Genomic DNA, 13,924 nt, shown 5'->3' on the forward strand with positions numbered 1-13,924 from the left:
CATTTGTCCACTACTCCATGTTTGTTCAGAGGGTAATTTCTTACCTCTGCTGGCCGCTTCATGAGTTGGGGATGGAAGACAGGACTCCCACTGAGCTTTAGCACCATACTCTAACAGGAGCTCAGCGCATGCTGCACTGCCTCTTGAACATGCGTTAAATAAAGGTGTCACTCCATCAATTGTTGTAGCATTTACCTAGAATACATAAAATATAGGTAAGAACAGAATTGAAAGAAAAAATATTTTTTAAAAACAGAATATGGTTAGAAACTGCTTTAAAATACAAAAAGAAAACAAAACAAAAAATGTTTAGAATAACAATTTAGGATAAAATAGCTTAACTGCTCAGTCCCTGTGCTACTGTCTTCCTCTCACCATACTCCCCAGGTGAAATCAGTTCACTGGTACTCTTGTTAAACTACATCAAGCAAAACAAAATACACTTGGTATACTGAAGACTATTTGGGCAGCAAATAACTGTTTTCAGAAGTCATTGCACCTAGCTCTTTTAATTGATACAAAAAATCCACACCTTGTATCCTAATGGGGACCTTCTCTGTAGCTCTGTGAGACTGCAAGCTCCATGTGGGAATTATTTGCCATTTTCTTCTATGTTTTTAATCTCTGTGTTGGAGTGATATTTCATGGGACAAGACAAGGCTAATAGTGCTTGCTGTTCTGATACCAATGTAGCCATCCCTCAGTTTAACTGAATATTCTCAGTATGAGAGAACGATGAGAGAGAGTAGGCAAAATCGTGAAGGCTGGTGATACTAAAGTACAGGTATTTGGAGAGAGGACTCTTGCCTATCCTCTTCCATGCGTCCCCAAACACATGCCAACAATTAAAAGTACTACAAAAAAATTAAGATAGGAAAATAAAATTTGTTCTTATATTTTTGTCTATAGTTTTGTATCTATAGAATCCTTGTGCTAGCTGAAGTGGATAGGAATTAGTTTTTGGAACACAACTACGTTTGTTTTTTTTTTTCTATTACTTACACATATTCTAGATGTTTCTGAAAATTTAATTGAAAGGACAATAAACATTTCCATTGCAAAGATAAGAGATCTGGGAAACTATAATTGATGGGGAATCTGATGTCAGCACAGATTGTAGTGAAAATTGTCTGTGAATTCTTATTTTTGATTTGGGATAACAGGGAGTCTGTATCAGGAGTACCGAAAATAGCCAATGTTCTTTTGTACTCAGACCAAAGAATTTTAAGAGCACACAAGCACAATGTGACAAAACATTTCCAGAGATATTAAAATATAAGTCTCTAAGAAGCCACTCAGTGAAAGAGGAAACCAGCAAGGAAAGACGCATTCAGAAGTTCAAAAGATAAATGACGTAATGAAATTCAGAGGAGAAATAAGGCTGGTGACACACTGCTAGCAGATTCTCTCCAACTCATTACTCTGTCTTTGTGCCATCCCACCTCTCATCTATTTTTCCTGTTGCTGTTCTTTTGTTTGAGATCTACTCTTAATGTGTTTTTTTGTTTTGTTTTTTTAACCTTACATCTCTCTAATGAGGCTTCTTTGACCCATCACTTTCCTTTGCTGGCTTTCAGATAGCAACTTATCAACTTATTGTAATTACATTAAGTAAATGCAATTAATAGAGAGAGTACAGAGAAATATCAATATAGAAAAAAATCAAGGAATATATCCTCAGTTAAACCAAAGTTAGCATTGGACTTCACATACAAAAACACCCTTACATTTGCTCCTGCTTCAAGAAGGATTCTTGCACATCCTACATGATCTCCCAGGCAGGCTTCATGAAGTGGAGTTACTTGGTCAATAGTTAGTGTATCTACATTGTAACCCTAAACAAGATATGAATGACATATGAAGACACATGAAGCTTTTAAGAGTCATTTGCTCATACTATTCAAAGGAATAATTCATAACACTCTGAATAGGCTTAAAACTCTACTTGCAGTAATTAAATCCTCAGTGAGCATATAAAGAATCTTTCAATCAACGTAGATAACAATAAGTTGTCGGTTTTTTTTTTCTTTAAATCAGTTATATTAGAACCAGAAATAGGGGTTATGAAGAAGAAGGAGCCTGACTCTTGACAGCAACAGGACAAAAGTCAAGAGACACAAGTTGGAATGTGGTGAAATCCAGTTAGTTATATGGGGGAAAAAATCTCACTGTGGAGATGGTGAAACCCTGCAACAGGGCTTCAGAGAGGTTGGGGCATCTCCACCATTGGTGGTCTTTAAAATTTAAAGCCCAATAAGGCCCTGAGTCTAAACTGCCCCATGATTTTAAGATTCTCTGATTTACAGTTCAAAATGCCTAGGGAAATCTAATAAATTTTAGCAAGGAGAACACTTCGTTGGTTGATAAAAACACCAAGCTCTTGAAATTTGCTACAGTAGATACTGTTCAATTCTTAAAAGCTAATAACTGCATTCATCGAATGTTATTTAGTATACTTTATCAGCATTGTAGCAACTAATATGACAATACTGTAATATTAACATGTAATGGTATACAGTCTCTCCCTTTGCTAACAAAATCCTTTTTTAATCACAACTGTGCAACAAACCTAATCTTCCAGTGACACCTCCCTCTCAGTAAGTATCTTCCTGGCTAGCTCTATTTCCTAAGGACTTTTTAAAGCAGTGGAGCAGATGATCCTTGTGGACCCCTTCCAACTCAGATAGTTCTATGATACATTGATTTACACCACACAGGAGGGGAAGACTGATAGACATTTAGTTACAGCTTTGGTAAAGATTGATTTTTTGAGGTTTTAAAACATACAAAAGAAATATTTAAATATTATATCTTATTGTATCAAAAATTTGTAAATGTGAATTTCTCTGAAAAGTTTGGGTGAATGAAAGCAAAGCAAAACATACTAAATCTGGATTAATTATCTATGCTGAGAAATTAAGTAACATTAAAAAAGAAAGCAATTTTAAGAACACAGCCTTCACCTGTGACAATAAAGTCTTTAGAGAAAGAAGACGTCCTTGACTGGCTGCCTCATGCAGAGGTGAGCGATCTGCCCAAGAACCTATATAATAACAACATTTATTGAGTAAACCATAGGAATAAGGAGGCTTTTGGAATGCACAGAGCAAAGCAGAAAATATAATGCACAGAATGAAGTCAACTGTCCTGTGGAAATAACTGTTCCCCTTTAAAGACTATTCAAAATGATCAGTTTATAAACAGTAAAAAATATATTAACTGTATTATATTGTTAACTGTAAACATCTATAATAAATGATTATGTAGTACAGAGGAGAACAAACATTGCTATATTGATTTCACTGCTGTGATGTAATAGATGCAGTGATTGCCATATTTCTAACTTCTACTTTTTCATTATTTATTTTTAAAAATCATATAATTTATTTTAGCAGCTATCATATAGAAGTTTACAGGCTTCAACAAATTGGTATTTAAACCTAAAACAAACATAAGCCTGCCTGAAAAAGTGCAGAAAGCACTTTTTTTTTTTTTATTAGAAATACAATTTGGAAATCCCTCTGCATGATGAGATTAATCTGCTGCTACATAAATTCAAGAAGAGAAATACAGTGAGAATTCATACTGCAAAAGGTTGCTATAGTAGGAACAGGATATTAAGTCCTGAAATTATTAGCACTTAGAATAGGTAGTTATGCTTAAAGTAAAGTTTTGCATTTATTTTCAAGGCTTGTCCTGCACCCCTCTCCCATCCAATAAAAAAAAAAAAAAAAAAAAAAAAAAAAAAAAAAAAAAAAAAAACACAACTCCACAACCCCTAACTCCAGCCCAAGTCCCAGAGCTCTCCTGTGGTTCCTGCTGAAGAGCCTGCCCTTTCCTCTAGAAGACTGGCTACTGACAGCCCTTTCATAGCCAGATAGAGTTGCAAGCATAACCGGTAACATTTTATTGTATGAATTTTGCAAATGAAGTTTTGAAAGACTATGTAAGAAAGAGCCATCTTCAAAATACATTATGAATTATCAATATTTATTTCTGTTAGAAAAAGTCACTTGAACTCTAAGGTGCTGATGTAATACTGGTGAAACCTGCAGCTTTCTAAATCTTGCAGTTCTTCCTAACACTGGCAGATATTTTTTTCTCACCTAGCTGTCTGGAATGAACATATGGGTTAGGACTAGGACTTTTTTGGCTTCCTTACCAAAGTTTATACGGTATTTTTAGTTCACCAGTCATAAAGTCTTTGTTGATTAGAAGCAGACAGCCACAAAAATGGCCAGCCATGTTTATCATCATTTAATTATGGCCACTTGAGGGCAATCCCCCAGCTGAGTGACTTTATGTCAACTACCTGCAGAAGCTGCGGTTCCACCTTTGGAACCATGCTATGGATTTGTTGCCAGCTATTACCATTATGTTGAAATCATCCAAAATGTACAGTTGTTAAACAGTATGGTTCTGACTTTGTTCTTTATCTTCTTCCTCTACCATTTATTTCTCTGTTCATAGTTTTCTCACAAGAATTGAAATTGGAACTCTAATTAGAAATAACTGTATGAGGAGAACAAAAGGAATCCTAAATGGGCAATTTTGTAATATTACTGTTAGCAGCCACTGTGTTACAGACTTATTTTAAATCAGAGTGAAAAGTCAATGTTACCTTTTTTTTTTTTCTGGTGTAACTTACTAAAACAAAAAAAAAAATCCTTGCCAAGATTAAATGCAGTATTTTTCAATTTTTACTTCTAGTAGGAACTACTGAGCTAAAAGACATACACAAACTGACTGGAATTTTAGGGAATATTACACAATAACTGAGCTCAGAAATCTTACTGACCTGATTTTTCAAAATACCAGTATTTCCTCTCTGCCATCCCAATAAGCTCAAATACAGTTACCCTATTGTAGTAGCTTGAATGTGTGTGTAATCACTATGAGAATTTTGACTGATGTTTTCCTCCTTCTATCCTTCTATAGCAGTATCTGAACCAGTACTCATGTTGTTCTAATTCAAATGAAGCTAAATTCATTAAGTTCTCCTTTTGGCAGCTGCAAAAAATCCTCAAAAAGAGTTAAAAACTGCATTTAGAGGCTGCCTTTGAAATGTTTTCCTACTTTCTCCTCAGATAAGAACTTCTCTCTCTTGATGGTTTACCCTACTCCTAAATTAACAGGAAGAAAAAGACACAACTGTTATATAGAAAAACAAAACAAAACAAAAAAAAATAATAATACAAAAAAAAAAAAACTAATAATATTGTAAAGTCTATAAAATCTTTATCCCTATTAAATGTACTCATACTTTGGACATTTTTTGTGGCTTTGTATAATTCTAAACCAAACGAAGATGCAAGCAGAATCTGAAAACACCGTTATTCCTGAACACCATTATATTTGAAAACACCTTTCATTCCTCCATCTCCTTCCCCCATGGATTGCTCAGAAGAATAACTGTTAATATTACAATGTCAGTGAAATTTGAAAAGCAAATGATGCCAGATCCCATTCTTAGCTCTGTTTTTGCCCACCTTATATCCCAGCTTTCAAGTAGGCATCAAGCAGCTCACTGTTTCTGTTAAATCCATTAAAACCTACATGTTTGTACCACCTCTATTAGAAAGAAAATCTGTAAGCAAAATACTGCAGGAAAAAAATTGTGCAAACCAGGTTTGGAAAAATTCTTTCACATTCCAACTAATTTATTGGTACGCATAATAATCATTAAATATCACAGGTACAATAATACATTAAAAATAAATACAGAGCATAAATAAACATCAAAGTTGTCTTAAAATAAATTCTTTGTCTAGCTCACTGCCTTCTGCTAATCTACAAAGCTTGCTATGGCTCTTACTTAGAAAGCATTCATGAGAATATAAATAAGGAAAAATTTTAATTCAGCGTTGTCTGTAACAACAGTATTAGCAAACACAGTCTGTTCCAAAACTGCTAATGTATTAAGTCCCTACTGATGTAGTCCCTGACAGACGCTGAATACAAAGCATCTCAAACTATATTTAGAAGCCACACTAGTTCCAAGCTTGCTGGCATAGAGTTTACCAGGAAGGGCAGCCTGCACTGCTTTGTAAACACTAATAAGAAAGAATAAATATATAGTGTATTAACAGTCATAGTTAAAAACAAAATTACAAAGTATCATACAGTACCTAAATCTCCGTCTCCCCACGGCACTTCCAACCAATTGCAATTATAAATCCTACTCATTTCTTTCAATCTGAAAAATAAATAAATAAATGAACCTGCTCTTGCTAGTTAGGCCTGTTCTCAATACTCTCCAGCTATGTTTGGAAGGAGATCAGCAGCTCACTGTAACATGAACTTTCACCCTGCAGTAAACACAGCTCTGAAGATATGAGCATGTGCAGTTGCCAGTTTCTTTTCTTATGCTAAAGGACAGTGGCCTTTTATTTTTTTTCCCACATTTCCTTTTTTTTTTATGTAACAAAAGTGCCAGCATCTGTGTATTTGCTTCCCAAGACAGCTTAACTTGAATTTCAACCCAAGAGAAAATCCTAGTGAGATCAAGAGAACCTTGAGCTAAGTAAGATTTGCAAAATGAACTCCCTTTTTAATCTCATTCAATTAGTTGGTATCCTCAAACATCATTATTAGTGCAGAGATTTCTAAGGGAAGCACTGGCAAATGTTTATAAGTCATTTTCCTATTTTCTTAGAAAAGAAAGAAGCAGAGATATTCTCAATATGTTGCAAATGCTGCTTGATTTGCTCAGTGGAATGGGTTTGTATTTTAGCAGTTCACTATTGCCTATTATGTTCTTAACAATTCTTGGGCTATTAAACTGTTTTTAATAACTAATCTAAGCAGTGAAAGTATCAGTCCACCCCTAAAATTGAGGATTTGCAGTTCAGGTTTTGATCTATTTCTGTCATTAACATTATTTTCTTCCATTTTCATATAACCTGCACTCCTCCACATCTACCTACAATTACCTGTAAGCCATTCCTGCACAAATAATCATAGCAGTAAAATACTAAGTAAAAATATTTTAGTTAAAGTCATTAGACCCAGTCATTTCATCCATTCAAGTGGCATTTAGGTATTTCATTTCAGTATTTTAAATCATCATTACTTTAATTTGACTTTATGTGTTATAACTTTATATATATATATATACACACACACACAAACATGTAAATATACACAGACAAAAAAATGAAACTTTGGTTGATTCACACCAATATTCTTTCCAGTGCTTATCATCACATAGACTTTCAAAATGAGGGGATTTCATTCCAACTGCAAAAGACAGCAATATCCTATTCCTGAAACCACACAAAACAAAACTTCTTTCCTCACACAGTTTTGTTTGTCCATCTACATGACATGAATGCACATTATACTTGCCATTCTGGTGCTATATTTACTGAATTAGTATTCAGATTATTTTATATATCCATATCTAGTAGCGTCTTCCAACCTGAACATAATATTTAATAATTGTATATTGTCTTTTTAATAGCATTCTCCCAATACCATAAAAATACTTCAAAGCCCTTATTTAATCCACGTTCATAGCATCATCCATTCTATGGAACTATAACTATTTGGTTCCTATAACTAGGAACCAAAAGATGGAATTTTAAGGCTTGTAGTGGGTTTACGTGGCAAAGTTTTGGTAGCAGGGGGCCACAGGGGTGGTTTCTGTGAGAAAGATCTAGAAGCTGCCCCATGTTTGGGAAGGGCCCCATTGTTTTCCAGATCTGAGCCAATAAGCAATGTTGTTTTGTGCCTCTGTGAGAGCTAATTGAAAGAGCTAATTGTAGACTGACCATAACCCCCATTTCCCCGTTCCCCTGTGCCGCTTGGGGGGAGGAGGTGGAAGAGGGTGGATGGGGGGGGAAGGTGCTTTTGGTTTCTTTCCTTTGTTTCTCACTTCTCTAGCTTGTTAGTAACGAGCAATAAATCTTACTATCTTCTTATGCTGAGTCTGTTTTGCCCGTTACAATAATTATTGCGTGATTTTCTCGTCCTTATCTCAACCCTTGAGCCCTTTTCACATATTTTCTCCCCATTCCTCTTTGAGGAGGGGGAGTGAGAGAGCTGTGGTGGAGCTTGGCTGCCCACTAGAGCGGAACCACTCGAGCGGAACCACGACAGGCTCTAATTGGAAAACTAATATAATAGTGTTTTTTTTCTTTTTGTCTCTGGAGTACTTAGGTATTAGAGTGTACATTGAAAGCATGGTTTAATTATAGCTATGAGAGCACCAAACTGCTGAAATTTCATGCTTAGATAATAACCACGACCCACCAACAAACTTTTAGGTTAGACGACTGCTTTTAAAACACACAGGGGCCGCAACAAAGACAAGAACATAATTTTATTTTAGGGATGGGGCATAAGGAAGTTAGCTCTTTTTTCTTGTGGATTCCTGCCATTGACTACATTCCTTTCAACCTTTGCAACATACAAGAATATGGAGGGTGTATTTCTTCTGTATATAAACCTAATGCATTCTCAGAACATCATCCATCTTGCACATCAAAGAAAGTAGGAGCTTTGTGGAAAAGTACAGCAGGTGAACCTGTTGTCAAATACTGTTATTGGGCATTAGAGGATCAAATCACTGCGGCCCAAGCAACATTGCTTTTAACAATTCCTAAATCCTGAGCACTTGCTGTTGCAATTTAACAGAAATGTGAGCCACTACGCTGTATTAAAAGCCTTAAAAAAAAAAAAAAAAAAAAAAAAAAAAAAGGACAGGTGCCAACAGAAGCTACATTATGCTACGTGAAGGCAATGATAGTGACGATGGCAGCAGCAGCAGCAGTTGTTGCTGCTGGCTCTGAGCCAGGCCTCTTGCACACCCAGGAAGAAACATGTCAGGCCCTTTCTCCTGTCACATGAGAGCACAGCAACAACTCCCCTGCCCATTACTCATGCACAGTCTGTTTTTTCTGTCTTTTTGGAGAACCAACGACAGGCTGGATATTCTTCTGGACCAATGTAGCTTGCAAACTCTGTGTGCCATAGCTAGAGCACCAAAATCTAAAATCACATTAACCTCTAAATCAGTAGATACTTTTAGACCCACATCGGATTTGACAAGCATGTGGAGCAGCTGGTGACATTGTAAGGCTAGTATTGTTTCCTTGGACTTTTATTAAAACAAGTTTTTCAATGGACTGTCAACTGGAAGCTGACAGAAGAGGAATACTGGCAATCTGAGCTGACTTGGATCTTTGGAGCATTTCCGCCTGAAGTAATTTTGTTCATCAAAACCAGTCTCGGCCTTAAGCCAGACTGCCAGCAATTTGCCCCAAGCTGTGCTCAGTATTTTCCCAGTTTGACAGAGTGCATGCAGCACGTGGTGTAATTCCTAGCCATAGAGGCAGTAGCTCACTGGCCAGCAAAGCTGGGGCTAGTGTGTGCTGATTTTTGTCACATCTAGGAGATTTTGCTCAAATAGCCTGGTTACGGACCCTCGTGCCAGTAGGCTAAAAACCTTTTCATAACCTGGCTCTATTTTTTTCCCTTCTACTAAATCTTAACGTTGACATGCCTCCTGCCACCCCATCACTTTTAGCCTATTTTCCAGTCTGCGTATTTCATGCATTGCTGTATGACTTCCTCTTCCTCCGTTCTGCTAGGGTGCCTGGGGAACAAAATCAGGATTCAGTAACTCTCACAGACGGGAACAGAGAGGGAAGTAAAGTGCCTTCTTCAGATTTAGTATTAGATATACTTGTTATTCAAGTGAACGGCGACAAACAGAAGCATCAATTGCAACAGCAGTCTCCTGGTACTTTAGTCTTCAGTCATACACCCCGCTAGTTGGTCACAAGGAGGCTGTAAGTAGCTAAACCATGTTAAGATAAAAGAAACCATGTTAAGAAAAATTTACTTTCTGTATTTGGCTGGGATTTTGAACTTTCCAAAACTTGGCTAACTGGGGCTAATACGTTTTAAGATTAGAAAAGGAACCCTAACCCTCAGGGAGCAGCTGGTGCTAACACTGGTAGACAAAACATTTGTAAAATTTCTTTTCAGTCTGATGAAGAAAGTTGTTTTTTGCGGGAACTGCTGACTTAAGTAGCTGAAATGTTCATAAATAACAGTTACTATCAGGAAATCTTAGCCCAAAAGATGAACAGTACCATTGCATTCAAACAGCTACTTGGGAAGCTATGGTAATTGTTGCTTTAGTTCTTGAATATTGCTTAATTCTAGAACTGTCAGTACTGGACAAAGGTATTTCTGTAACATATAGCTATGTTTTACATCGTAAATTCATAATTATGCACAACATTAGCAAATCTCTCTTTCCTGTCTCCTGTCCCTTTAATACTCTTATTTTCCTTGAGTATTTTAACATCTCCACTTCTGAAACACTTAAATTTCATATAAGATAAACAATACAATTTTTTTTGTCTTTTTCCCCCCCCTTACACAGCCTTAGGACATGGTCAGTATTACTTATGACCATGATAACCATTTAAAAAAAAGTCCGATTAGACTCTCATGATTACTCAAAGCTCCCTTTTACACATTTGTTTTCTGAAAACAAAAAACAAACAAAAAAAAACAAACAAACAAAAAAAAAAACACAAAAAAAAGGAAAATGTGGCTCAGGCAATAGCAGTCCTAAGCACTTCTTTTATAATACAGTTTGTTCTTCATTGCCTAAACTGCCTGTGTGCAATAACTTAATTACCTCATAAGTACTTTTCTTTGCAAACCCTTAGAATTGTAATTTTCTCCTTAGTATCTCAGTTCAGGACACAATAATTCTGTCACTTGTAGTTCTTCCATTGCCTCTTGCTTCTGTTACCTGTAAACTGCTCTTTATATATAAAGTTACTCCTCCCCCTCCTTTCATTCTCTAATTTGCTGTTGTAAATAATTAGCCTTCAGTATCCAGTTACCTTGTGTCCGGACAGCAAAAGTCAGGGTAAGTCAAGCCTTAAACACTGCCATAAAACAAGTAAGACAGATAAACAAGAAAGGGTATTTTAGATACCTGATAAGAGTACAGAAAAAAAAAAAAAAAAGTAATAAAATATCCTCAACACCCTTGAGTTAACACATGCAAGAAAGCAGAGTGCCTTTAACATAAACATGCATTTATATTACAGCTCAAACAAACAACAACAGTTTAGACCTAGAACATGGTAAATTGGGTCAGGTTAGCGTATTTCAGTACACAGTTTCTGAAATGGCTGCTGTACTAACCTTGGCTGGTCAGAATACCCCAGCTAGGTTTTCGTTTCGCAGGACACTCCCCTATACTTTCTAGGCGTCTTTTGGGGAGATTGTGGCTCCTCTGAACAGCAGTGCTTGTTGTCATCGTTTGTTTCTGGAGGGAAGTCTGGCTGTCATTGCTGCAGGTATTCCGGTCTGACAAACATCCACAAATGGATTTCTACTACCTTTTTTCCTCCTTTCGTTTTTTCACAAAGGCTCTTGTACTTACTGTAGAGTAGCTACAACACTGAAATCCATTCAGTAACATTTGCTAGCTTGGACTAATGGGTACGTAGCGGGGGAAGGGAAGGATTGCTCTAGCATTTTCTATTTTTAAAGCAGAGAAAGAATCAGCTTAGCTACAGCATGAATCTTAACTGTTTACACGATTTAAAAGGATAGAATGTGTTAATTTTTCAATAACTAAATCAAAAAGAAAGAGATTATTAAAGCATAAGTATTCAGTGCTTTGTTTCTTGAATAACAAGCAACCTAAAACAGGAAAACTAAATCTGTTTTTATCACACTGTCAAATCTTATAGTAAGAGACAGAAACAATAATTATTACTGCAGCAGGCCTTACTCGTATGTAATGTGCAGTTAAGAGGGAGATTTTGGAATCCAGAAGAAGCTGTGAAATTATTTTTTTTTCTCAAGTAGGGGAGAAAGGTATCCTATAGATGTCAACTAGAAACTACATCTTTAATTAAAAAAAATGGTTTCACTACCAAAAAAGACTACATTGGTTAACTTCAATGGGTCTGATCCCATTATGAAAGTAAGGCTGCAGTCTTGTCATGAGAAGCAAAAGCTGCTATTTCTTAAACAAATAATGAAAACAAGGACAACCAACTACTAGTAGCATTTTTGTTTGTTATTATGTATCACACTGATACTGCACAACAGAAGTCTGCAAAGAGAAGCAATCCACAATAAAATTCCAGCATGCTATTTCTTTATGATAATAACAAAGATTAAATGATTTCTAAGTGATTTCTTTGTAATAATAACAAGTAGTTGTGCTGCCTTTACTTCTGCCTCCCCACCCCCTAATACTTCCTTCACTAACCTTTTCTACTAATACAAAAACTAGCCATCTGTAAACTTTATAGAAGGAAATTAACATTACTGGGGTTTGCTGGTACTGTTCTTTTCAGGTTTTCTTTTTACTTGACAAAAATGAATCCCTAAGATACTGGAATAATACAAATGTATTTCATGAGATTTTCTAGATCCCTCTTGTTTTTCCTTAAGAGAAAATCAGAGGCAAGTTTATAGTTGGGTGGGGTGAGGGGATGATGAAAGAGCAGCCACAATTTTTTACCTTGAAATTACAGAACATGAGAACTGTCTTACTGGAACAGTGTTACACTGTTTACAGAACAGAAGTAGGTGGGCTACTTCTATTCTCACAATAGAGAACAAAACTGTGCTCTCCCAGAGGTTATGCTCCTTTCAGAAAGTTCGTTTCCTCAGATATTATCTAGCTGAATCAGCCAGAATGTCTAACCAACTGTGATAAGTACCTCTATATATCCAGCAATCAGACTCTGCAAGTAAAAGCTGGAATAGAGCTTTTGCAAAAGGGTTTGCAAAAGGGTGGACATTATATATAACCTTAATACTAAAATTAGTCATCAACTCATCGTATCTTCCTCAAGAAAATAAGTATGAGAAAATACAGCAAATCAACAAGAAGCCTTACTAAGAACATGTATACACGTGTCTGTGTCAGGAAGATATCAGCACTATTTTCCATGTGAGAATTAACTGATGACAATTTCTGTACTTGGCATGGCTCAGAGGCTCATCTCAGTTTTACATTTTATTTGCATTTGGAATGGAATCCCAGCGCTTTCAGGAGAAGGTGGTGAGGATTAGGATCAAGCAAAGCATTTGGCACTGTAGGGCAGGGATTGACAGTGGGCTGGGAAGACAAGACCTACATGTTTCTGTAGGAGTGGGTGAAGTTGTCAGCTGACAGTGAAGCTGGGTCCTTCAAGTGGAGTGCCACAAACAACATGGACGTAGGTCATACTGCTTGCTTCCCACAGATATTCCAACCCACACGTTATTATTCTCACCATCCACACAGGTGTGACCACGCAGTAGCAAGAAAAACACCACATACACAGAAAGCTTTCATGGCTTCAGAGAAGACTCCCTGGTGAGTCAGCAGCACCTGCTCATTCTCCTCTACAAAACTGCATAAGAAGCAATAAGCTATCAATGAAGGTAGACTACCCCAAAAATCTGCCAGCTTCAAAAATATCTCTATTCCATAGACACTTGCCGTTCCAACATAGTTGGAACACTTTGAAGGACATCAAAGCACAGTAAAAATGTATGCTGTTTCTTCGTGCTGTTTCTTTAAAGTGGGCAAAGCTCTTCATATTCTGGGCAAAAGTCATATCAAAACTGTACGTAAATAGTGTTTGTTTTTTTTTTTTCTTTGAAGTGAAAGCTAGACCAACATCAGAATCAACTAAAAATGTATTAAAAATATAACTGTGATGTTGATATGAAGAAAAGATGGACATATACTTAAAACCGTGTGGTAAGACTGAAGAACCAGGTATTTCATTTCCACCCCTTACATGGAATTGCTATGTGATCTTGCTCAAGTCAGCCATCCATGCACTGTGTGCATCAACTTTAAAATGAGCATCAGTTTTCTCTCAACCTCATTAAGTAATAAAGCCACTACTACTTGAAATTACTCGGGTTTGGTACCTAG

The 13,924-nt window shown here is 36.4% G+C and overlaps 2 protein-coding genes across 4 annotated transcripts in view; one reads left to right on the forward strand and one right to left on the reverse strand.

The window, feature by feature from the left end:
- The window catches only part of ASB5 (ankyrin repeat and SOCS box containing 5), a 29,153-nt gene that overhangs the window by 3,119 nt on the left and 12,110 nt on the right, over positions 1 to 13,924 (reverse strand). Inside the window, exons 1-4 of one of the 3 annotated variants that reach the window (XM_084517453.1) lie at positions 11,176 to 11,445; positions 2,964 to 3,043; positions 1,728 to 1,835; positions 45 to 195 (exon numbers count right to left, since the gene is read on the reverse strand). In XM_084517453.1, the coding sequence (XP_084373579.1) occupies positions 45 to 195; positions 1,728 to 1,835; positions 2,964 to 3,043; positions 11,176 to 11,290 (454 nt within the window). In that variant the 5' untranslated portion in view covers positions 11,291 to 11,445. Of the gene's footprint in view, positions 1 to 44; positions 196 to 1,727; positions 1,836 to 2,963; positions 3,044 to 6,128; positions 6,265 to 11,175; positions 11,446 to 13,924 lie in introns of those variants that run through there. The other 2 variants (XM_084517454.1, XM_084517452.1) reach the window with 2 other exon arrangements.
- The window catches only part of SPCS3 (signal peptidase complex subunit 3), a 30,098-nt gene continuing 29,490 nt past the window's right edge, over positions 13,317 to 13,924 (forward strand). The window contains exon 1 of the mRNA XM_084517456.1: positions 13,317 to 13,354. Within this exon, the coding sequence (XP_084373582.1) occupies positions 13,332 to 13,354 (23 nt within the window). The 5' untranslated portion in view covers positions 13,317 to 13,331. The remainder of the gene's footprint in view (positions 13,355 to 13,924) is intronic.

Source organism: Aythya ferina (genome assembly GCF_964211825.1).
Source record: "Aythya ferina genome assembly, chromosome: 4".
Classification (NCBI taxonomy): domain Eukaryota; kingdom Metazoa; phylum Chordata; class Aves; order Anseriformes; family Anatidae; genus Aythya; species Aythya ferina.